The sequence below is a fragment of the Vombatus ursinus genome, unplaced genomic scaffold, assembly GCF_900497805.2.
Source record: "Vombatus ursinus unplaced genomic scaffold, bare-nosed wombat genome assembly UNPS02014779.1, whole genome shotgun sequence".
Classification (NCBI taxonomy): domain Eukaryota; kingdom Metazoa; phylum Chordata; class Mammalia; order Diprotodontia; family Vombatidae; genus Vombatus; species Vombatus ursinus.
In genome coordinates, this window is record NW_020954557.1 from 23,342,019 (window position 1) to 23,366,822 (window position 24,804).

At 37.0% G+C, this 24,804-nt stretch overlaps 1 protein-coding gene across 1 annotated transcript in view; it reads right to left on the reverse strand.

Annotated features, from left to right (window-relative positions):
* Positions 1-22,500, reverse strand: part of WDR75 (WD repeat domain 75) — a 32,252-nt gene extending 9,752 nt beyond the window's left edge. Inside the window, exons 1-13 of the mRNA XM_027866183.1 lie at positions 22,361-22,500; positions 18,332-18,461; positions 17,530-17,595; positions 16,445-16,535; positions 12,665-12,789; positions 9,460-9,530; positions 8,444-8,560; positions 7,008-7,096; positions 4,545-4,703; positions 2,927-2,986; positions 2,721-2,836; positions 1,198-1,373; positions 392-549 (exon numbers count right to left, since the gene is read on the reverse strand). Of these exons, the coding sequence (XP_027721984.1) occupies positions 392-549; positions 1,198-1,373; positions 2,721-2,836; positions 2,927-2,986; positions 4,545-4,703; positions 7,008-7,096; positions 8,444-8,560; positions 9,460-9,530; positions 12,665-12,789; positions 16,445-16,535; positions 17,530-17,595; positions 18,332-18,461; positions 22,361-22,446 (1,444 nt within the window). The 5' untranslated portion in view covers positions 22,447-22,500. The remainder of the gene's footprint in view (positions 1-391; positions 550-1,197; positions 1,374-2,720; positions 2,837-2,926; positions 2,987-4,544; positions 4,704-7,007; positions 7,097-8,443; positions 8,561-9,459; positions 9,531-12,664; positions 12,790-16,444; positions 16,536-17,529; positions 17,596-18,331; positions 18,462-22,360) is intronic.
* Between the last annotated feature and the right edge of the window lie 2,304 nt (positions 22,501-24,804).

Sequence of the window (24,804 nt, forward strand, 5' to 3'; positions counted from 1 at the left end):
AAATGTCAGGAATGGATATAATTCTAGAAATTGTAAGTCAATAGAAAGTGTGACTAACATTGACATATACAAAAGTTCTATTCAGCAAAACAGAGTCAAAGCAAAACAGTCAACATTTCAAACCACAAAGACATCTCAAGTGTATGCTATTTTAAAAGTACTGTTTAAACAATGATATGGATAAACTGAATAAAACTTCCTAAACAGCTTACACAGTTCTGATTTAAAAATTTGCTGAATTAATTTAATAAAACAAAGATGAACAGAAACATTTCTGTTATAGAAAACATTATAAAGTTTCACTGGAAAACTATTCAAATGTCAAGCCAAATAATATACTCAACTTTAAACACTGTGAAAAAAAACAACACATTTAAAAAAATAAACTTACTATATATATCTGAGTCATCTGTTAATATCCAGACTTTAAAGTGGCCATCTTTACTGGTGGTCACCAAGGTAGGAGTTTCTGAATTTTCCGTATCGGAGAAACATAGAGCAGTTACATGGTCCTCATGTGGCATGTTGATTCTTGTGTTAAGAATAAACCTAAATGAGAGAAAATAAAATCTCCTTTTTACAAATCTTACAACATATGTCAGTCATAAGTGCACATTTATATAAAATATGTATATTTATTTTGGGGGGCCTGTGAGGCAATCAGGGTAAAGTGACTTGCCCAGGGTCACATAGCTAGTGTCAAATGTCTGAGGCTGGATTTGAACTCAGGTCCTCCTGACTCCAGGGCCAGCGCTCTATCCATGGCGCCACCTAGCTGCCCCTCTATAAAATCTTTTACACAGAATTTATTTCTTTGTATATACTTCTATTTGGGAAAAGGCCAAGCGATACACTACTATCTTCATTAAATCATTAATGGAATGCCTATTATGTACAAGAAATTGTGGGTATGGTTCCTGTTCTCAAGAGGCTTATTACGGCTACACACTGTGTGGCCTGTTTGCATGTTGGAATGGTTTTCACCAAATATTTAAGAGTCTTCACGTGAAAAGGAAAAAGAATTTTATATAGAATGCAGTGTTTCTGCTTTCAGAAAGCTTCTGTCACATTCAATTTGCCTTTTTCAAACTTTTCAATCTCATTTAAAGCCTGATACTTGAAAAACATAGTGATGAGCTTAATAACAAGTCAACTCATTAATCCTTTCAGATTATGGACTGACTGGTCACACATTACCCTTGCTGTTGTTCATTAAACTCCCACAATTTCATCTGTAATTCAAGCTCTGCATCCTTCTCGTGCCGTTGCTCCACTGTTGCGAGCCACTTGCCTTGAGAACTAAAGGCAGCCTTCATTAGTTCAATATGAACAAGACCAGGATCATTGATATATTCCTGCTGTACAATATCTAACTAAAGTTTTGGGGAAAAAAAAGACACAAAAAGTATTTATTAACATATGACAAAATATTTTTATGTTGCAGCGAAGATAAAGAACACTGATATCTTCCTAACAATGTTATTAACTTGTACAGACATAGGGATTTTTCTGTCCCAAAGCTGCATAGGCTGCCTAAAGAGGTGGTGGGCTGCTCTCCACCGCCCTGCCCCCTTGGCCCCCCAACCTCCCAGCCTTGGAGGCCTTCCAGCAGCTTCTGGACAACCACTTGTGGGTTATGTTACACTGGGGAAATCTTTTCAAGTATGGGTTGGACTACAGACAGCTGAGGTCCTTTCCAACTGCCAAAATCTGTAATTCCCTGTAATATGTAGAATCTGAGAATATCAGAGATGGGAGATTCATTTTATAGATGAGGAAACTAGGGTCCAAAGAGGTTAATTATCTTGTCTAAGATCACCTGGCTAGTGGCAGTACTGGAACTAGAACCCAGATTGCCTGAGTCTTAACTTTCTCAGTATCTTAAAAAGATTATATGAAAATAAATTTTATTATGTTTTATAGAGATGAAAATTTTTAGTACAGAAGAGCTGAAATAACTAAACTCTTGATGTAACTTCCAAAAACACAAAGGAAAACAAACTACCTTAAAACATCAGTAGCTTTTTGCAAACTCAGGGATGACTTAATTGGCTTTAGGGATACAAGATGTTTATTTATCATAAATGGTCTCAATGTCCCGTATTGAAACAATAATTAGATCTGTAACTCAGTTTCTAAAATGAATTAAATATCTTATCCCAGAAGTGTCAACCACTTATTTGATACCACTGCTTTATACAATTATTTCATTAGACTTATCACATCACTGTTGTACAGAGGAAACAGGAACCGCCCCCCACCCCAAAAAAAAGAAAAAGTAAAAATAGGTCATTTACAAAGAGAGTGGAAAAAAAGGTCTCTGTCTTTCAAGCAGAAGAAAACAAATAACTAGGTTCTATGTTTTGTGTTGCTTTTTTTTCAGTAGAGCTGATGGATTTGTGCTGATCCATCCATGATTTCATCTGATCTCCTTATTACCAAGGAACAATGGGAGCAAGACAGTCAGAATTTGAGGTTCACTGTGTGATCATGAAATAAAACAAAACTAAATAACCCACAAGAAGATCTAATTTGAAAATGTGACCTCTTTAGCACTGGTTGAACTAATCAGCTACAGATGGTATTTACTGTGTTCAAGTAAACACAAGCATGTAACTTTTTACTGATTGCTATTAAACACACAGTTTCTTTGACCTCCAGGATCTTCTGTAAATTATTTTGGCAATACTCTGTTGACAGTGCACTGAATATAAACTCACATTGTACAGCTGTTTGTCATTTTGGAGAGAGTAAAACTGTAGATGGCCAGGTTTCCCATTCATAACCAGGGCTTTAGTTCTTGGATCAATCATCAAACCAGTGTTGACAACACTATCTGCAAAGGAAAAGTGACAAGTAGTTTCCTAGTTAGGAAATGATGGTTTATTAACACAGGCAATTACAAATGATCTTTATTACACAATACCTTTCACAAGTCCTTGGATTATTGCGGAAACCTCAAGGTTTCGGTGAATGATCATAATCTCTGTGGAAAATAAATAAATTTAATTGATTTTATGTGACTCCTAAACATACAGATTCAACAACTACTTTTTCCTTTTTTAAAAAAATGGATTTTTATTAATATATTTTTTTTATCACTAAAACTTCTTCATATCCCTCTTCTCTTCAACTTTTTTTTTTTTTGAAAAAAGAAAAAAGTAGTCAGCAACACTGACCAATTCATTGAAAAAAAAATCTGACATTATATGCAGTGTTCCATACCCATGGACCCCCAACCTCTGCCAGGGAGTGGGGGAGTGGAAGAAACACCTTTTACAGTTGGACTAATTCAGAACTTTATAATGCTTAAATGTAGGGAACAACTGATAGTTTACTCAAAGCATTGTAAGTGATCTATCTAAAAAATCACTTAATCATAAACTCTAAGGTTTGGAAGGGATCCTTGCTTTAACACCTAATTGAACAATGAAACCTCTTAACAGCACCCCTAAGTGGTCACCCAACCAATATTTGAAAAAACTCAATTTCAAAGGGAACTTTGCACTCGCCCAGGCAGTTAATTAATTTTGTGGACAGTTCTAATGAGCAGCATGTTCCTGCTATTTTTCAATCAAAGTGTACCTCAAGAACCTTCCATCTTTTGGTCCTATTTTTATCCCCTGGCACCAAGCAGACTTAAGTCTAATCCAACCTCCACAGAAAAAGCTTTTGATTATGTACATTATGTCCTTAAGACTCCTTTTTTCCCCTCAGTTCTTTCAACTAAACCATGTATCTATATCTATATATATCACATACATATATTTTTGATCTAACAGAAAAAAATTGTGTTAAGCATTGAGCATTTCAGAATTTTACCAAGTACTGCTAAAGAATGCTATCAATGTTGATTCAGAAAAAGTCATACTATACAAGGAATGGTCTCATTTTAGTATAAATATTTTGACATTTTGTACTCAGGGAGGCACTGCAGAGAAGTGAAAAGAATGCTGGATTTGGAGTCAGAGGACCTGGGTTCAAATCTTGGCCCTGTCACTTACTACCTGTATGACCTTAGCACTTAACCTTCTTGGGCCTCAGTTTCCTCAATTACAAAACAAAGGGGTTGGCCTTGACAGAAGTTTTCTTCTCTAAATCTATGATTGAGATTACAAGAGAATGTCACTTGCCATTTTATTGATTTTTGGAGGAAGAACATAAAAGATGGAGAAATCAAGCTTTGTTATAGTTCATGCCACTTTGCTGTTACCCTATCTACTTCATAAAAAACTAAAGGAGGAGGAATAGGAATAAAATTGCCCATTAAAAAGTTATCCAAGGGCAGCTAGGTGGCATAGTGAATACAGCTCTGGCTTTGGAGTCAGAAGGACCTGAGTTCAAATCCAGCCTCAGACACTTAACACTTACTAGCTGTGTGACCCTGGGCAAGTCACTTAACTCTGATCGCCTTACCAAAAAGAAAAAAAAATAAAGTTATCCAAGATCTTGACTGATTTTAAGTCCTGTTTTCTATCTCACGGGATGTTAACTTTTTATTTGGTTATATTACCAGATCATTTTAAGATAATTTATGTACTTACTATTATCAGAGTGAGAAGTGCAGAACAAATCCCCTCCTGGTGAAGCTGAAATGTGTTCAATGGTGCCTCCTAAACGGGGCAGGAACTCTTTATTTTTCTCTATGCCTCCTCGCCATTCTACTAGGACAGATTCACGCCCACCACTCAAAAGACTGGTGCCTTTCCATCCATTACACACACAGAATGAAGAAAATATTTATTAGAGAAACTTTAAATAATAGTGTTAAAGGTATGAATACTTCAAAATACACATAAGAATTTAACTTCTAAGATCTCATATGCCACTTACAGTTGTTTTACTATTATTTTGGAAAGAAATGATCACTTAAATGTATTAAGCATTTGTTCAAAGACTAATGAGCCTTCTGATCTGTTAGTAAATAGTGCAAAACAAAAATTTTGATGGTAGAGATCATGGTGACTTGTCTTTACATTTCCTGTAAGTTGTGATAGATGTTTGTGCTTGGCGTTGAAATCAAATACAACTTGTAAAATTAACTTGACACATTGATAATGCTTGTTATTGTGCATCTGCTAATAAGGCACAAATGAAAAGCAACTCATAAATTAATGTAACTAGCATGTTTTCACAGCCAAACCAAGACTCTATCAGATGTATATATCCAGGTGGACTAGCTTTGTGTGCTGTGCATTGAAAACCATATTACATTTTGTACAACTTCATGCCCTTAGATTTTTACATATGTGTCGTTTGGCAAATTCTTGAGTAATTATGAATTGCATTAGGAAGATATCTGACATTGCAGGGCCTGATACACAGCAGAAAGTTGTCTAAAAACAGGAACATCTGGAGGATCCCAACAATTAAAGAGGCTCTTTTTTATTGAGACTTTGCTGGATAACCTCCAGACCAGTGGCAAAAACCTTAGTCTTACACCTTGCTTAATATTATGGTTTCTATGACCTTAACATATGCATGGGAGTCACACTAACGAAGGGAGCCTTTAAGGCAACATTTTGCACTATTGAATCAATTGTTTTTATAGCTCAGTGGATATACTCAGTGGAATCTTGTATTTTCTAAATCTTTCAGTCAACTGTGTGATAGTAAAGATGTGGTCTACTGTAGAATATTATTCACAAATGCCAACCAGGTCCCTCCTTATACTATTACTAAGGATGTCCTTGAAGTGTGTATAGCTTTCTTTCAGATTATCTCAAGAATTGATCCCTTAAGGGGTAAAAGATGTAATATGGAGAATAAGATACACATTTTTAGACACAGTCAATGTATAGATTGGTTTTGTGTAATACAGTGTAGTAAATTCAAAGACAAGGCTTTTTTGATTGTGTCTTGGTTTTATTGTTTTCTACATCTAAGAGAGAAAGGGGAAACAGCGATAGGTAGGATGTGTTTCAAGGGAAGAGGGAGGTTCAGATACTAAGTTGCTAATTATGCTATTAATTAACACTCCCCTCTACCCCTTTACTTTTGGGCCACTGTGGATAGTTGTGAGTTTTCTATATACTACACAAGACTTTGACCATTTTCTTTTTTTTAAATCCTGTATCATATTTTCCAGCATTTTTTCATAGTTTACACCTAAGCTGGTCTTCGCCTTGAAATTACCAAGTAACACACAGATTTAATTTAAAAGGTCTTTATCAATATTTCTGTAGAATTTCTCTATCTTCTCATTCTCTCTGAAATAGGTATTGGTGCTGAAGCTGCAATTATCTTCAGGTTTTTCCCCCCCCAAAAAACTCATCATGAGTACTGCAATATGAGATGTTATTTTATTGTTGTCCAAAGGCAACTCTCTTAAATATGGCTCTTTACGGAGAGCTTGTAAACCATCCTTCCATTTAACTCAAACTTCCTTTTGTTTTCTCATTTCCATAGATACTGTCAAGATGAATACAATTCACTTACTCTAGTTTCTCAACTTGTTGGTCATTATATAAAGATTGCACATTTAAAGTACCTACTATTAAATTCATACTCATAGACAGGCTAAGAAGACTGATTCTTAGCATTCTTTATCCTTCTTTTCTGCCATTGCCACTGTGAAGGAAGAGACTGCCTAGAAGTGAGGGCCATTTTGAAATTTTTTTCGGGGGGCAGTGGAGGGGTTGCCACAGTAGCAGAATTCATTATCTAGTGTCCAGCCTCTTGTGATGATCTTTTCCAGACTCAGTCAGACTGCTCTATGGAAAGGAGGTACAGTCTGTTATCATTACTCCACTTGATGTCTAGCCTGGCAGAATATACTAGAGCCTGTGTCTTCCTGTCATACCTTTCAATGACCCTAGGGGTCCCTTCCATGGCACAGTGAAAGATGGGAGCAGGACTTATGTTAAACTATATTGCAATGTGAAAACATATACAAAAAGAAGAGCTAAAATTATACATTTCTGCTAACAGATTAAGCAGATCCAAAAACTGCTGAGTGTACTACTCAGGATTCATTTCCACATTCAAAATATTACACATATACTCACCTTCTATTGAAAAAGCTAGATCCATAACTACATCATGATGCCAATGTAGAGATGTATAAGTATAGTTTTTATTGTCATTGAAATTTCTCCTATTGAGGAAAAAGACACTTAATTTCAGTTAATTCATCAGGAATGTGGTAACAGCCTGGATCCTATAAATGCTATCTTGTCTGCTAGATATCCTCACATGGATAACCTATAACTTAAGATGTCTAAAATGCAACTCACGTTTTCTCTCCTACCCATCCCTGCTCTAAACTTCCTGATTTCTGTGGAAAGCACTACCATGATTCTAGCTGTTCAGTTTCACAACCTTGGAGTTCTTTTTGATTCTTTAGCCCAGCAGCAGCCAAGCTCCAGAACTTCCTTACTTCAGCTCCTCCTGTCCACTCTCATGGCTTTTACCTCTACCAGATTAACACAACAGTGCCCCAATTACTTCCTGATTTCACTCTCTCCTCTTTCAAATCCATCCATCACACAGCTACCAAATTGGGATTCCTCAAACATATATCTGACCATTTCACATCCCCTATTCAAAAAACTTCATTGGTTTCCTATTGCTTCTAGAAAATAACACCCAGAGACAGGGATTTAAAACCCTCCACAATAACTCCAACCTGCTTTTTCAGTCTTAATTCCTATTTCTTCCCTCACACACTCTCTTTTCCCAACAAACTACTTTTGCCTATACTCTGCCCAATACACTCAAATCATCACCTATCCCTATGACTTTGTAGAGGTGATTTCCCATGTCTGGTATGCACTTGCTTCTTATCTCTGTCTCTCATTATCTTCAGCTTTCTTTACAAAACAGTTCAATGCTACCTCTTCCATGAGGCCTTTCCTTATCTTATCATCGTAAATACTGCTTCTCTCTCTCTCCTCTTGAAATTTTAGTCTATGTATAGGGTGTTCCAAAAGTTTGAGTGATGTGTAAAACACTGATAGCATAAAATTTCTACTTACTATCTGTGTATGCCACATCTTCTCAGTAGAGTATAAGCACCAAGAGGATGGACTGTTTATTTTTGTTACAACCTCAGAACCTACCACAATGTCCTGTACACAGCAAGCACTTAACAATTTACTGACTAAATCATCACATAAGGCTGATTGTTTTTAACATTCATAAGTTAAAATACTTTTCTCTTTCACCACCTATCATCTGTAGCATTATGTGAGCTGTGCTGAAACACACCTCCTATTTTCACTTTCTTCCTTTTCAAAGTGGTGAGATAAAAGCTACTATCTTCCAAAGGCCAATATAAAAACTTTGTTAATAAAGGTAACAATAAAAGAAGACAACAGCACTTAATTTTAATTAAGTGAATCTTCAGCGCTCTCTCTTTTGTTTACATACAATTACAAGTTCTTCAAAGCTAATGCAATATTATTGTATACAAGATTGATATGATCTTCATGAATCAACCTACCAAAGACGAATTCTGCCATCCTGATGTCCAGTTGCTATACAATCTTCTTTAGGGTGACATGCTACACAAGTAAAGATATTATTGCAATTCTTCTTATTTCCTGAAGGCAAAGAAAACCTTAAAGGAAAAGTTTTTCATGATTATAAAAATAACTTTTACCTATGTCAGTAGTGCTATGTTTATATAAAAGGGACTCCTAAAAGTACTGGAAGGAAAAAACTGTAATTTTCAAAATCTATTAAATGGAAGATTAGGAGGCAAACAAAAAATAGACCAGTAAAGTAAACAATAATATGCAAATTCCACATGTATTTGAATCTAACATTCCCCTATTTTACTTGTTAATTTGCTTAGAGACCTTGGTGTATGTTATTAGACATACTGAGATCCGTATAGATCTCAGTTTCCTAATCTATAAATGGGAAGGTTTGCCACTACCCTGTTTGATGGCTTAAACTTTGGGCCTCAGGTTCCTTACATATAAAATGATCAAGGTGGCCTACATAATTTCTCAGGTGTCTTCTACTTCTGATAGTCTAAGTTTAGTTGAGGTTGAGTTAGAGCCAGACACTTCTATGACTGGGGACTAAGAATCCCTTCATAAGGTTTAAATTTCCACTTGAACTATGGAGATAATTTGGAGAAATTTGGAGATAATTTTGAAGTATAAATAAAACATCAACCCACTCACGGCATTAAGTGACTGAAGAGGATCTGGCACCTATTAACTGGCCTAGATTCACTGCATGGGCTATTCACTGTCAACCTCCTGGCACTTGCAGCTATAATTAACTCAGAAAAACAAAAAAGAGAATCCAAATAGGAAAAGATACAAAAATCCTAAGCCATTATAGTATTAAACAAGCATTAACAAGCATTTTTGAAATTTAGAGTGCTACAGGTTAAACAACTACAACAATAACAATCTTAAGTTTTAGAATAAGTTTATTTTATGGAGAAAAAACTTAACACATTAAACAAAAATAGTGACAACTAATAACAAAATAAATTCTTACCTAAATGTCTTTTTCTTTTTGAAGAAATATACAGACAGGTACAAGTCTCGAGCTGCAACAACATACTGGCCCTATGTTTTGAAAGAGAAACAACTTGATCTTAGCCATGATAAGCTGATTATATTTCTAAAACTGAAGCATCAAAATTGTTTAATTGCAAATATTCTTCTCCTTATAAATGTGCCATATTTCTATCAAAATTAAACATTTAAAGTTTATTAGGGTAATGATATCCAAAAAGAAACTAAGGGGTGCCTACCTATAAAGGAAAACAACCTCGGAAAGACTTTAGAACTCTTAGCAATGCAATGGTAAACCAGAGGACCAAAGATGAAGCATGCTACCTGTTTTCTGATAGAGAAGTGATGGACTTAAAATACAAACGAGAAATACATCTTTTTCAACAAGGCCAATAATGTAATTTGCTTGCTTGATTACACATATTTGCTACAAGGGTCTTCTTTATGCTGTGATTGTTGAATGGCCAGGGATGGGGGTGGGTGGGAGGTAGAGAGAAAGAGGGAAAGAGAGAATAAGAATGTTTTTTAATTATAAAGGAAGTCAAATTTTTAAAAATTCTGGGGCACCTCTGGATATTATAGCTTATCACCAAAAAGCTTCTTAAAGTCAATGAGAACATATGTTTACCATCTCTTTTGCCTGGACTTCAAAGCCACTAAAGTTGTTAATGCTACAAACAGTATGAAGTTTCCCCATTTCATCAGAAATAATCTCTCCTTTCTATATAGCCACAACAGTGGTCACCCTGTCAATGTCTTAAATGGAACAACATGATGTGGTGTACATAATTCTGGTCCTTTGAGGTACCCTGAGTCTTCTAATACTCTATCCTGGACCCCCTTCTTTTTTCCCCTAAGCTATTTCATGTGGCGATCTCATCAGCTCCCGTTTAATTGCAAACTTTCAATTTTTCAGTTCAGTTATCATCTTTAAACAGATTATTTCCAGATCTACTTGTCCAGCCCTAACTTCTCTCCTGACCTCCAGTCTTACACTTCCACCTGCCTATTGGATATCTAGAACTATATGTCCCATAGACATCTTAAACTCAACATGCCTAAAAATCAACTCCATCTTTCCTCTTACTCTTTCACTCTCCATATCCAATTAATGGTCAAGTCCTGTCTTTTCCACTCATGTAACATCCCTGGAAAATACCCCCTTTTTCCCTGACATTATTGTCACCCTGTTCCAGACTCTCATCACTCATACCTGGACTAGTATGCTGGCTGTCTCCCTGCCTCAAGACTCTGCTCCAACACTAAGCTGTCAAATTGATCTTCCTTAAGCACAGGTCTGACATTTCCTCTTTCCCTTCAAAAAACTCCCGAGGTTCCCCATTACCTCTAGGATCAAATATAAAATCTTTTGGCTTTCAAAGCTCTTTGTAATCTGGCTCCTTCCTACCTTTTCAGTTTTCTTATGTCTTATTCCCCTCCACATAATCTCAGATCCAGTGACAATGGCCTCTCTTGTTCCTCAATCAAAACACTCTTGTCTCCAGACTTCCAAGTGTTTTCACTGGTCATCTCTCCGGCCTGGAACATTCTGTCTCTTCATCTCTGCTTCCTGGCTTCCCTAAAGTCTCAGTTAAAGTTCATGTTCTGCAACAAGCCTTTTCCAGTCCTCCTTAATTTCAGTACCTTCCCTCTGAGACCACCCCCAACTTATTTTGTCTATATTTTGCTTGCATCAGTTGTTTGTATGTTGTGTTCCTCTATTATATTAGGAGAGCCTTAAGAGAAGAGATTGGGATGGGGGAGCTTTCTTTGAATTGCCAGTGATTAGCACAGGGTCTTGCACATAGTGGAAATTTAATAAATGCTAGTTGACTGATTGTAGCCAACACAAGCTGGCCACATATCTCTGTATCTATGGAATATCTGTAACAGGGGTGGGGACCCTGCAGCCTTGAGGTCACATGTGGCCCTCCAGGCTGCAGGGTCCCCACCCCTGATCTATAACTTCAGAGTTATTATTTAAAGACTTTCAGCATTACTATTTCTAGGGGTGGCCAGCGTGCAAGTTCCTGAAGTAGATCAGTAATTCATTGTGTCAGAGAGCTGCTTAAAGCAATGAAATTTTAAATGAACTGCCCATGGTATGAGAGGTAGGATGTGATTTTAGGTCTCTCTTATTCAAAGATTAGCCCTCACTATTTTCTATTACTCATGTAAATAAACAAAATCCATAACTGTTAAAATATATTTATTCATCTTCTGAAATAGGAATTAATCATAAGTGCCAAGAAACAAAAACAAAAATGGTACCTCCAAGAAAGGTGCATCAGGGTGCATGAACATGATTCCACCCAGTCTTCTACTTAAAGTATATCAGGCCTTACCTATCAGATGCAGTATTTGTTGACCAGATAGATAAAATGAGCTGAAAAATGTGTTCCCAAGGTCCCTTTTCGTATTCATCCTTAGTTTTCTACATGGGCCAGGTATCCCAAAAAAATCAGATATTTCCTAAATTTCACGAGATATTGGGAGAACTGGGATAAGAAATGAGACTGTTCTGGAGGAGAGGATGGTAGGATGGTAAAATTAACTTGTAATTATAAGCAAGAATAATGAGTAACTAGTATGGTAGGCCCCACAAAGTATATTTAAGCCAATTTTGTAGGTCAAGGAAAGTAAATTCCAACATGGATTGTAAAATTAATTGTTTCTAATTTGCTGCTGATCTTTTAGTGAGTTTACATTTCTGGAGCTAAATATCAAGGATTCCTTTCTTTTGCTAGTAGTACTGATAGAAACCCTAAAAGGCAGCATGGAAGTTCTGCCATGAGGTAGTTTTGTAACCATGGCTAACTTAATTCCCTTCTCTGGGACCCAGTTTCTATATTAAATGATGTCTAAGATCCCAAATTGTAATCTATTGGTAAGAAGACTTTATTTTGTGATGATAACCATTGTCAGAGGGTCTAAAATGCTTTAAAACAAAATAACAACTTCTTAAAAATGTCATTCGTTTTAAGGATACTCAGTGACATTTGTTCATACTTGGTTTTAAAGTTGTCACAAACATCTAAAACAGGGAGTTCTCTAGTTTTGGGAACACTAAAATTTTAGCGATTTAAAAAATTCTAAACAAAAAGTCATCTGAACAAAAATGTAAAATGTATTAACTTTATGGTAGATGGCTTACACAAAAAAGAAAGTCTAGAAACAAAACTTACTTCTCTTCCAAAGGCAGTGCACTTAGGTGACTGGTTTATGTAATCCAAGACAAATGATAACTCTTTAGCTTCTACTTCTTGGCTTGGTGATTTTGGAAGTTTCAACGAAGCCAATTGGAACCCATCTAGCCAAAAAAAATTGTATTAATGTGTCTACAGAGGGACTGACATGCATTTTTTTACCAGAGAGATTTACATTAGTAATGTGAAATTCATTTGATGCTTAATAATTAGTGATTCTTAGTAATCGTTAGTAATTCTGGGAAATATTAAGAAAGATATTCCTTTCACAGTAGAAATTCATGCAACAGAAACGTATACCATAAAAACAGTAATAAATAAAAGATTAAGTATTTTTTCCACAAGCCTCTACTTTCCAAAGCCTTAAACCAGGTAAAAAGATTACTACAGAGTTTAAAGGCACAGAGAACAATTCTATTGATAAATAAGGCACTTGAAAGCAATGGAAAACTGGTGTGGAAATAAGGAAAGTCTCCTACACCTGAGATTCTCTAAACAGCTCTGCTGTTTACAATCTGTGTGATCTCAGACAAACCATTCTCTTTCACAGGCCTTAGTTTCTTTGCTTTTAAATGAAGGGGTTGGGCTATATGACATCTGAGATTCCTTCCATCTCTAAACCTATGATCACTATGACCCTACTTTTGTGATGATGATTCTTATATTAAAAAACAAAGATAGATTTTGCTTACTGGATAACTTCTTTTACTCTAATAACTTTTCTAAACTCTAAAATGCACTTTGGCATAATAGAAAATAATTGAATTAGAGTCAGAAGGCATCACCAAAACTTAATGTATGTATGACTGTGGACAAATCACTTAACTTCTCTAGGCCTGAGTTTCTTCATTCAATTGTACATTAGTGAGTTGGATGACATGTTCTCTGAAATCTCTTCTAACTCTAAAGTCCTATGTTTGGAAACAGAACAACATGATAGATGTGTGGTAGTGGTCGTGGTTGTTTTCTATTATAGCCTCCTGGAATCTTCTTCATCTTTCACTAAATATATTAAGCAAACATGAAATCAGCATTAAGAGAAATCTTAGGAACTATAGAAAGATGGCAGTCTGTCAAGTATTAGAGGTGCTCAGATCCCCCACAACCACTGCTGAAAAGCTACAAAAATGCACCAGAAGGAATAATGATGAAGAAAACAAAAGAGAATCATCTACAAACTCTTTAATACAATCTGAGATTGCACAAAAAGACTGACAAAATCCTGAAGAATTGTGGAGATAAGCTAAGCTAGATAAAAAGTAAAGTGCCAAACAGGTTAATCTCACAGCATTAGACCAGTGCCAAGCACGAGGAGATACAGGTGCCCCATGTATAGTAAGAGACAGGGCTGGACCAGTGTTCAGCATCCAAGAAGCCTGAGATTAAATTACAGCAAGAGACAAAACAAGATAATGCTTCCAAAAGATGGTGCTTCATTTTAAGCTATCACACTCTGCATCAAGCAGGGCCTACCCAAACCACACAGGAGTATGGGAGCAGTGCTTGTCCCAAGCACAAGTCTCCAATCTGGAGACTGTGAGAAAACCAAGGTAAAAGCCAGAAAAAGAGAGCAATTCTAAAACAAGTTCAAGAACAGTTTCAGAAAAAAGAATATCTCGGTCCCAAGGACAAGAATTCCCAGAAGAAATAATATAAAAGATAAATAATGGAACACCTAGGGTGTAAAGAGAAATAACATCTTAGAACAGATGGTAGTAAACCCTACCCAAGAATTAAACTCCTTGAAAAGTAGAATAGGTCAAACAGAAAATGAAGACTCCATAAGAGAAAAAATGTTGAAACAAACAAAAAAACCTTTAAAAAAGAAAAGAAAAAAAAAATCTAAAGCACATTACACAAAACAACTGATCTGGAAAACAGGTCAAGGACAGATAATTTAAGAATCATCACACTACTTGAAAACTATGACCATAAAAATGTTTGGATATCAGATTTCAAAAAAATCTTAAAATGAAAACTACCCAGATCTCTCAGAACCAAGGACAAAGTAAAAATAAAAAAGATCTATCAATTAGCTCTTGAAAGAAACTCCCAAATGAAAACTCCCAGGAATATCATAGCCAAAATTGAGAGCTTCCAGGTCAAAAAAATTAAAAAAAAAAAAAAAAAAATACTGCAAGCAGCCAAAAACAAACAGATAAAGAAAGAATTCAAGTATAAAGAAGCCAAAGTCAGGATAACATAAGATTTGACAGTTGCCTCTAAAAATGAGAGTAAAGACTGGAATGTGATAATCCAAAAGATTAAGGCTTTTAATAACCTATCTAGCAAAACTGATTATATTACAACAGCAGGGGAAAAAAATGGACCTTTAACAAAGTAAAGAATTTCCAAGCATTCTAGATGAAAAGGTTGGAATTAAGTAAATACTTTGAAACAAAAATACAGGAGCTAAGTGAAATACAGAAAGGCACAAACATTTGATAAAATGGAAGTAACTATGTAATGATGAATTGTGTACATGCTAATAATGGAGGGGAAAGGGTTCCCCTTAGAATCCTAGTGTCTTCAAGGGTAATAAATAAAGTAAATGACACAGAGGGCCAGGTGGTGGTTCTGTTCTATCTTGATAGTCTTAGGACATCTTCCATGAAAAAAAATGAACACAAATCTTTCTCTCAGCTTTATCTTTTATTGGATATTGCTAGTCAGGGAATCATTGAAGTTATGTATGTTGATGAATTTATCAATGAATCTTAAATAATCTTAACAGATGCATGAATAGAAAGTCTGTAAGTTTGTATTTTGCTATGCCAAATCAAATTTTTTTTTTTTGCATTCACTATACCTTTGTCAACTGTATGACAAACTGGGTCTTCTGTATACAATTATTTGTTAAACTTTGCCTATTACTTTCTCATTTTCATCAAGGATTCCTTCATGCATAAGCAGGAGGACATCCTCCAAGATTTCATAAAGATAAGAAAGTAACCACAAAGGTTGTAGTCATTGATGCCTTCCAATAACCTTTACTTTGGTAATAATATTGTGATTTTTTCCCAATGATTTGGTATCTTTCTTCTAAATATCTTGCAAATGAATCCTCTTCCCGTGGTACTCTTAAAATTTTATTACTTTCACATAGATCTCTGATAAGAGTGGTCTAGTTTTTTCTTAAGTGGTAGTAAGTGACATTCTCTTATAGCGTATCAGGAACTGAAGTGTTAAAAGAGTCTAAATGTTACAGTGATGGAAGTAAGTTGTTATAAAACTGCTAACAACAAATATCCAGCAATATTTTTTAAAAAAAACCTAAGTTCTGAAAAATATATTAATAGCAGCAATACCTCAACTCTCCTCTTTTCCAACATTTTGAGCAAATAGATTGTCCAGTATGTCTGGCGCAATAGTAATGGTCAAGAATATGGAATGAAGAACAGACATTCAAAAAGAACATGTTTCAGTTACAAGAACACATTACAAGTCTGGGTGAAAAAACAATCTGTGATTGTTAGGCTTGTTTTTTGTTGCAACCACTCCTTTACTACACCACAGATTCAAGTTTGTTGGGATGTTATGTTCCATCATTCCTATAGTATGTGTAAGTCAAAATAAGCCCCAAAATGTGATAACATATAAAATTAAGCTCCAATTACAAAAATTGTTAAGTTCATATAAAAATTAAGTCAGTAATTACAGCCAGAAATTTGTTTGAGCCCTAATTACACAGAGAGATCTTGGAATCTGAATATATGATGTTGTACTCGATACTACACAAAGAAAGTTATTAAAATGTACCTGGTATTTCTTTATTTATTATAATAAATACCGAGTCTTCAAGATGGACAGGTGCAAAGAAGGCATAGAGTTTACACCCAACCACAAAAGTCTGAAAGATAAAAATCACACAAGAATATTACAAAATCTAAAATTAAAATATTCAATTGTTACCATGAGTTGGTAAATCTAGAAAATAACTTTGCTTGTTATTAAACATAACTCATGTAGGATGGTATATATTCCATAATTCAGTCAGAAAACAATTTCTGCAAACTTTTAATTTCCAAAATTACTAATATCTAGTAGAAAAAATGAATTTGGAAAATCTTGACTCTACTTTCTCTTAAGATTCAGCTACATGATTTCTTCTGCAAAGTGTACTTTAAAAAGGAGAGATTAGGCTTGGTCCAGGCTTCTTCTTAGCCCATGTGACAGAATAAAGTAATTTCTAAACAACAGCCCTTTGATTCTACAGACACAGATAGCTTCATCAATATTCAATTAAAAAAATACTGATTAAATGCTTATAAGGCACTTTTCTTCTTTTCTTTCTGCATGTGTATTAACAGTCATTGCACACAATGCCACAAGTGTTTCAGTATTTGTACACTGGGATAATTTTAGGGGTAGAATAAAAGATTTTAAATTACAATGGGGAATTTTAAAAATGATTCTTATTCCCTTACAACAAAAGGTAACATCCTTGGTAACTAGATTACCAAATTTCTGCAACTATATGGTAAATGGGAATCTGGGAGTCAAGAAGACACGAGTTTAAATATGGCCTTAGATACTTACTAGCTTTATGACCCTGGGCAAGTCACTTCACCTGTCTGCCTCCTGAGATAACTGTAAAGCACTTAGCCCAGTGCCTGGCACATAATAGGCACTTAATGCTTGTTTCTTTCCTTCCTTTCAACACAAATAATTGTAAAGAAAAAACTTTGCTCTTAGAGTATACTCCTCAGTCAATGTCCTCTTTATCTTTCCAGCCTTGGAGAATATGCAAAATGGACAACTTCAAACAGACCTAGACCACTAAGGATGTAATTTTATTAGCTCATGCTATCTCACATTGAGAGACAGAAAGCCAATCCACGTACCTTTATCAGAATGCCATCTATGAAGTCCCAGAGTTTAACTGTGCCATCAAGAGAACAAGAATACAGCTGAAAGGGTGAGAGCAACATATAACTGATTAGAAAACAGAATCCAATAAAAACATCAAATTATAAAAAATTAAGCTTTTCATAAATAATAAAAGTTTTTCTTATTTACCTCTGAAGAATTAAGACAGGTTTTCTGTCTTTGAAAAATGGACAGTCTTACTATATTTGTTTATGCTAGGTACTTTTATCAGTCTTAAGCCATTTTAGTTTGGAAAGTCTTGGTTAAACTGTACCCCTGGAATTAATTGGCTGTCCTGTTTACTAAAACTTGAGGTTTAACCTGATGTTGGGCTGTTTATATTATCAGAAAATTGTTCATTTCTGAAGAGACTAGGAAAATTATTTAACTCTATGTCTGAATGGCTCTAGTACAGACTCTACAATCCAAACTTCACGAAACAAATCTCCTTAATAAAAGGACCGATTCTGTAAAACTTGGACTCAGTCAAAAGGCGGCACCTGAGGAGGCCCCATGTGGCTTTGGGGCCACAGGTTCCCTACCCCTACTGTAGTATCATCAGCAGTTTATAAAATTACCTCCAACCAAAGTGTCTTAAACTAATTCAGACTATTGAAAGGATGGCGTTTTGCCTCACTTCCAAGTGGAATGAATGAACTTGGGTGTATTCCTAGCAGAAACCCACTAAATTCCCAAACTAGCTTCAATTCTAATTTTCTGGTAAAATCAGTAAGAGAAGCAAATGTTTAAATATTTAATTATAAGTAATCAGACAACCTGTAGATGGTTTTGAGGATTGAGCTGGATTCCAGTAACCAAATTGCTGTGTCCCTGCAGTACATACATACATCCTTCTGTAGCTGTGCTAAATACTTTCACAAAGTCACCAGAGACACAGAAAAGGTACCTAGAAATAAAAGACACATTAAAAGGAAGAAAAGAGATATGTAGGGCAGTCCCATGAACTATACAGATGACCAAAAGCATTTCTAATAAAATGTATAAAAATGAGGATATGCAACAAACTTTCCCCCCTGTCAATATTATGGTTTTTATACAGTGAAAATAAATTAGTGGGATAGCATACTATGAAAGTGTTTACACAGAGTAGGTATTAAATAAATATCTGGTCAACTAAATTTGTTGAACTAAAATGCTATCTGTGACTTAAAGAGTTCTTTTACTAGAACAGCATACCAATGAGGGATGGTCAAAGAATTTCATAGCTAGGAGGGATGTCATTCTACAAATGTTTTTATTTTACTAATATTTTACTACTTCTATTTTACTAAGTTTTCTTAGACCTTACTAAAACAATACTTTCCTAATGACATAGGCAGAATAATGGCAGAAATGAGATTTGAACTCAAACTCCAGAGTTCTTTCCATTGCCTCTTGTTCCATTACTAAAGAAGAAGTGAGCCAAGGTCACAAAGTGAATTAGGTCACTGTGTGAATAAACACATCAATGCAAATCCACGGCCAGCACTGGAAAAACAGAACAAAGCAGTGTTCCACTGATGGCAGCTGAGCCACGCTATCTTCTATATGGAGGGCAGCACTGAAAAATACATGTCCTAATGAAATGTCCGAAGTGGCATTTTAGTGCTTATAGTTTCCTATGTTGAAGCTCAAATAATATTATGTAGTACAAGTGGTAACTAACATTAAATATCTTTTTACCCTGGAAACAATTCACATTTTATTCATATGGGTGTCCTTGGTATTAAAAAAATGATCTAATTAAAAGAAATCACTACCCATACATATTCCCTTTTGGTTTGTGGCTTCAACTATTATGATCTTTTACATTAGACACCATCATCACTTTTGAAAAGGAAGAAGAGCAGAAGTAATAATATCTCATTTTCCAGCAGGGTTGAGGACTGAAGTATCCTGGATGAGTAAATCTTAATGATGAAATTTTAAAAATTATATACTTAAATATACTCCTTGACTTATCCATAATATCTTCTGAATATAATTTAACATTTTATTGAAGACTCATTCATCAATAGTAGTATTAACATTGCCAACGGACACACAACCTGAATAGTAGCTTTAATAAAGAGAAAAGAGTAAAATTCCTGCTATATTAGGTAGATCCTTCATAAGATTTATAAATAAAATATATGCAATAATCACACAAAATAAGAAGACATGAAGGCATCATAGGATTTAGGGTCTTGTAGATAATCTAGTCCAACCTCATTTCACAGATGTTTCAGCAAATTAAGAAACTATCAGTCAATACATAATATTAAGCGCCTAAGATGTGCTGGGCACAGTGTTAAGTACTCTGGATTAAAAAAAGAGGCAAATGATAGTCCCTAACCTCATTGAGCTCACAAGCAAAAAAATGTACAAACATACTATAACCAGGATAAATAGGAAATAATTAAAAGAGGGAAGGCACTAGGATTAACAGTGGTTAGGAAGGACGTCCTGTAGAACATTTGATTTTAGTTAGGACATGAAGGAAGCCAGGGAAGCCAGGAGGCAGAGATGAGGAAAGACAGCATTATATAGACATAGGGAACAGCTAAAAATAATGCCTGGAGCCAAGAGATGGAGTGTCCTATTCATGGAACAGTCACTAGATTGAAAAGTATGTAATGGGGAATAAGACACATGAAAACTAGAAAGGTTCAGCAGAAATGGAGTGGGAGTGTTAGTTACGAAGGGCTTTGAATGTCCTACAGAGAAAAAGATTTTGTATTTGATCGTGCAGGTAAGTGGAAGCCACTGGAGTTTACTGAAGGGGGTGATGAGGACAGATCTGTGCTTTAGGAAAATGATTTTGGTAGCTGAATGGAAGATGGACTGAAATGGGGAGAGACTTGAGACAGGCAAGCAGACCCACCACCACCAGGCTATTGCAAGAGTTTAACTGTGAAGTGAAAAGGGCCTTCACCAGGGTGGTGACAATGTCAGAGGAGAAAAGGGGGTCTACTTGGGAAATGTTGCAAAGGTGAAATTGACAGGTCTTGGCAACACATTGGATGTGGGGGGATGAGAGGCTGTGAGGATTCCAGGATGGCTCCTAAGTTGTGAGCCTAGGAGACTGGGAATTTGGTGGTGCCAGCAGCAGAGAAGTTTGGAGGTGGAATGGCTGGGGAAAAGATAACGAGTTTGGTTTCAGACCTACTGAGTTTAAGATGCCTAAGATGTCTGACAGACAACTGGCGATGGAAGACTGGAGGTCAGCTGAGAGGTTATGGCTGGATAGGTGGTTTTGAGAATAGTTATCACAGAGATAATTACATTCATGGGAACTGTTGAGATCACCAGTGAAATAATACAGAGGAGGAAGAGAAGAAGGCCCATGATAGAGCATATGTGACACTTATTGTTTCAGGGCATAACCAGGATGAATTTCTGGCAAAGGAGATGCAGGTAGGAACAGGAGAGAATGGTGTCCTGAAAATCAAGACAGAAGGATATCAAGGAGAAGAGGGTGACTATCACTAGAGTCCAAAGCTTCAGAGAAGTCAAGAATTAGGATGGAGAAAAAGACATTGGATTTGACAAGAGATCACTGATAACTTTGGAGACATCAGTTTTAGTAGAATGAAGAGGTCCAAAATTGGATTGAAAGTGGTCAGAAGGGAGTCAGAGAAAGTGGAGGCACCTATTGCAGGCAGGCTTCTCAAGGAGTTTAGCCACAAAGGGTGGAAGAGATATGGAAGGGTTAAGTGAGCACTAGGGAAAGACATAGGCATGTTTGTAGGCAGTAAGAAAGGAACTAGTACACAGGGACAGATTGAAAGTGGGAATGAGAAAGGGGGCAATTTGTTGGAGGCGATGGGATGGAATGGGACCTTTTATGCAAATAGAGGGCTTTGCCTTAGTAAGGAGTAATGCCACCTCCTTGGGACAAGGATGAAGGAGACAGAGGAAGAAAGGAGAAGAGGGAGAACACTGCTAAGAGCCTCAATTTTTTTTCCCTATAAAACATGAGGCAAAGCTCTCGGCTGAGAGACTGTGGAGAGTGGGTCGGGAAGTTCACTGTGAATGTGTCAGTGGATGAACACAAAGTAAATATGAAACAACTGCCTTCCTTTCTTTATCAGTGCTTAGCATGGTGCCAGGCATATAGAAAGAGCTTAATAAATGCTCCCTTCCGTTATTTCTTCTATTGGATACATGTAAGCTCTTCCTTGAGGGCAGGAACTATACATATGTTTTTCTTCATATTCCCGTGCTTAGCACTGAGCTTGGCACTCGAGAAGCGATAGTTCATTGATCCAAGGGCCTGCCTACCATCACCCAGCAGCATCAGAGAAAGCCGTCAAACCCAGAGGTTTCTCCCGACGCTGAATGCCGGGTGGCATCCAAGCCATCGAGACGCTGCTGCTCATCCTCGTGGGGGAAGAAAAGACCGACGTCCCTCCTGCCAAAGGCAGAATTAGAGCGGCTCTAGGAGGATAAAGAGTTGTGAGATCGCGCGTGGGGGTTTTGTCCCCGGATTCAGTTTACTGTGTACACACACAGTGTGTGAGGGCAGATGTGCGTGCGTGCGTGCGTGTGTGTGCAGGTGTGCACGTCTCACGCGTCCGGCACTGTGAGCTCGGGACCTCCCGGCCCTCCCCACTCTGGAGCAGGTGCGGGAGATATCGGGATCGCCCCGGGATCACCTCATTCCCGCCTCGATCGCCCGTCATGCGTGGGCACATCCACGGATCGCCGTTCCCTCCGCTCTCCCCCGCCCCAGCCCTCACGGCGGGCACCTCCAGCGAGGCGCGCGAGGAAGGCCTCAGCTCGTGTCCGCTCCCCGCTGCTCACGCCCCCCCGCGGAATTCTTACTTGGAATCGGCCGAAAACACCGCTCTCCGGAAGTTCAACTTGCTGCCTCCGCTGCGAACCACGCGAAGGTTCTCCTCTGCCACCATCTTGGCCCCGGAGCTGGAGCTTCTGACCTCCGACCTTCGGCCTTGGGGGCGGGGCTTCTGCTTTTATGGCTCCACGGGCACACCCAGCTGTTTGTTCTAGGCGGAAGAGTCCACGTTAGGTAGTAAGTTGGACGATAGTCCGTCTGGGGGAGACTCTCAATAGACGAAAGCTGACACAAAGCGTATCATATAAATCATCCATTTTATCCAAAAAACCGTCACTCAATTTTGGCCAAAGAAATAAGCCTCGAAAGTCTCCTCCGCCCGTAGTAAATATGGCGATTCCATGGGCACGCGTCGGCTTCCCTCACCCCACCTGAAAGGCGCAAGCGACGTCTCATTGGTGAGGCTTGTCTCGGCGCTTCCTGATGACGTTATAACCAGGGGTCAAACGTGTCTTTCGTGGCGCTCGGGCCTCTGGCGCGCAAAGGCTGAGGTTTGCCCGGGTCTTCATTTTTTCCAGTTGTCAGTCTCTTTAGTCTCAGCGCGTGAGGTTTGCACCCGAGCCGTCTAGTCCACCCCCGAGACCTTCTCCAGGGCTCTTTTCTGCTTCACTGAAATTTGGACAAAAAAACAGAAAGAAGAGGAAGAATGCAATGAACATCCAAAAGAAAACATTGAGTCTGAACTGATAGGATTGCCTGGGCAAACTTCCAGAGTTTTTGTACCTCAATCAACTTCGTGGTTCCGCTTATACCGCCCTCTTTAGAGCTAGGGGAAAGAGTGAATAAGAAAACATGCTTCATGTGATACTTTAATGTGATTGTTTTTATAATTCTAGTTGAAGTACGAGGGGAAAAATTTCGTCCTGTTTTTCATGCGTAGCCAGAGCAGAATAGCCCTATTGAAATTATCCGTTAGGTGCTATGCAAAATTGGGCATCTGATAATAACGGCTTACTAATTGTCTGTTGCTAGCTGCTTAGTGATAGCGTGTATGCTATATCAGGGTAAAGGCAGGCAGGATAGTATGGGTCAGTGTTCTTTGGCTTGACCGTTTGCTGCTATGGCCACTACATGACTCTACGACAGTAGACAAATTTCTGATCAAGTAAGAGCTTGTCATATCTCGAGTTAACTCTATTTCAATAAATTAGTGAAAATCACAATGTTTTCTAAGCTCAGGGACATCAAAGATTGTCTTTTGTAAAAAGTGTATTCTCTAAAGCCTAAGTAACTTTGCTTCATATAGGTTTTAAGTATTTGTTGATTTCGAGATAAGGCAACTTTTAAGCTCGTTGTAAAAGAAATTGGTACAGTGTTAAAAGAAAAAAAATTAAGCTAGACCAACAGTGAAGGGGAAATTACTGCTGTTGTCTCTCCGGAGGAAGAGAGACTCCACAAGAATGGGTGAAGAGGCAATGGGAAGGATGGAAACGGAGAAAAAGAAAGGAGCAAATCTTGTTTCAGTAGTGGTACAGTGTACAAGGCAATAACACAAACTGTTTAGAACAAGGAACCCAAAATAGGAACCTTAGAAACTTTAATTGCTTGAGGAATGGAGAGACTAAACAAGGATTAAGGAAGGGCCATAAATCTAGTAACAGTCTAAAACAGACATAAAGAGAAGATTAATGAAGAGAGGAAAAGAAATTCTTTTTAGAAAAGGTATTAAGTTTTAAAAACTAAAAACTTGAAGGGGAGAGAAAGTGGAATTTTATTTGATTAATTAACAGAAAAAAAAGGATAATTAAATAGATAAAAGAAAAAGGAACTGATAAGCAACACTCCAAAACTAGGGAACGAGATGACAAATGGGAGTAAGAGGACTCAGAAGAAAGCTGGTGGGAATGAGGTTGCCATAAAATACATTAAAACTAAAGTAACGGAAGACATATACTTAGTGTGTTTACAGAGAAGGGGGAGGGGAGAATCCTAATTTTGGGAAAAAAATTTATTGGAGACAAATGGGGAGAGATGTAAAGCTAACTAATAACTAAATGTGAATGGATTAAATAATCCAATTTAAAAAAAAGTGACAGATAAGAAAATAAAACCCCACCATGTGTTGCTTACAGGAAACATTTAAAAAACGAAGAAATAAATGGAATAAAGATAAGGGGCTGGAATTTTTTTAATTAGGTGAATCCAAAAACAGCAGTAGTTTCAATCATGCTATCAGACAAAGTAAAAAAAAGGAAGTCAAGGGAACTACATTATGTTGAAAGGAACCATAGAAAACAAACTAACATCAATATTCAACTTATATACTCCAAGTATTTTAGTATCTGAATAAGTAAAGGAAACATCGACAACTACAAGAAGACATAGACTAATACAATAGTGGCAGGAGATTTCAGTGTCCTTTCAGTTTTGGCCAAGTCCAACAGATGAAAAGGGAAAATATAAAACTAAAAAA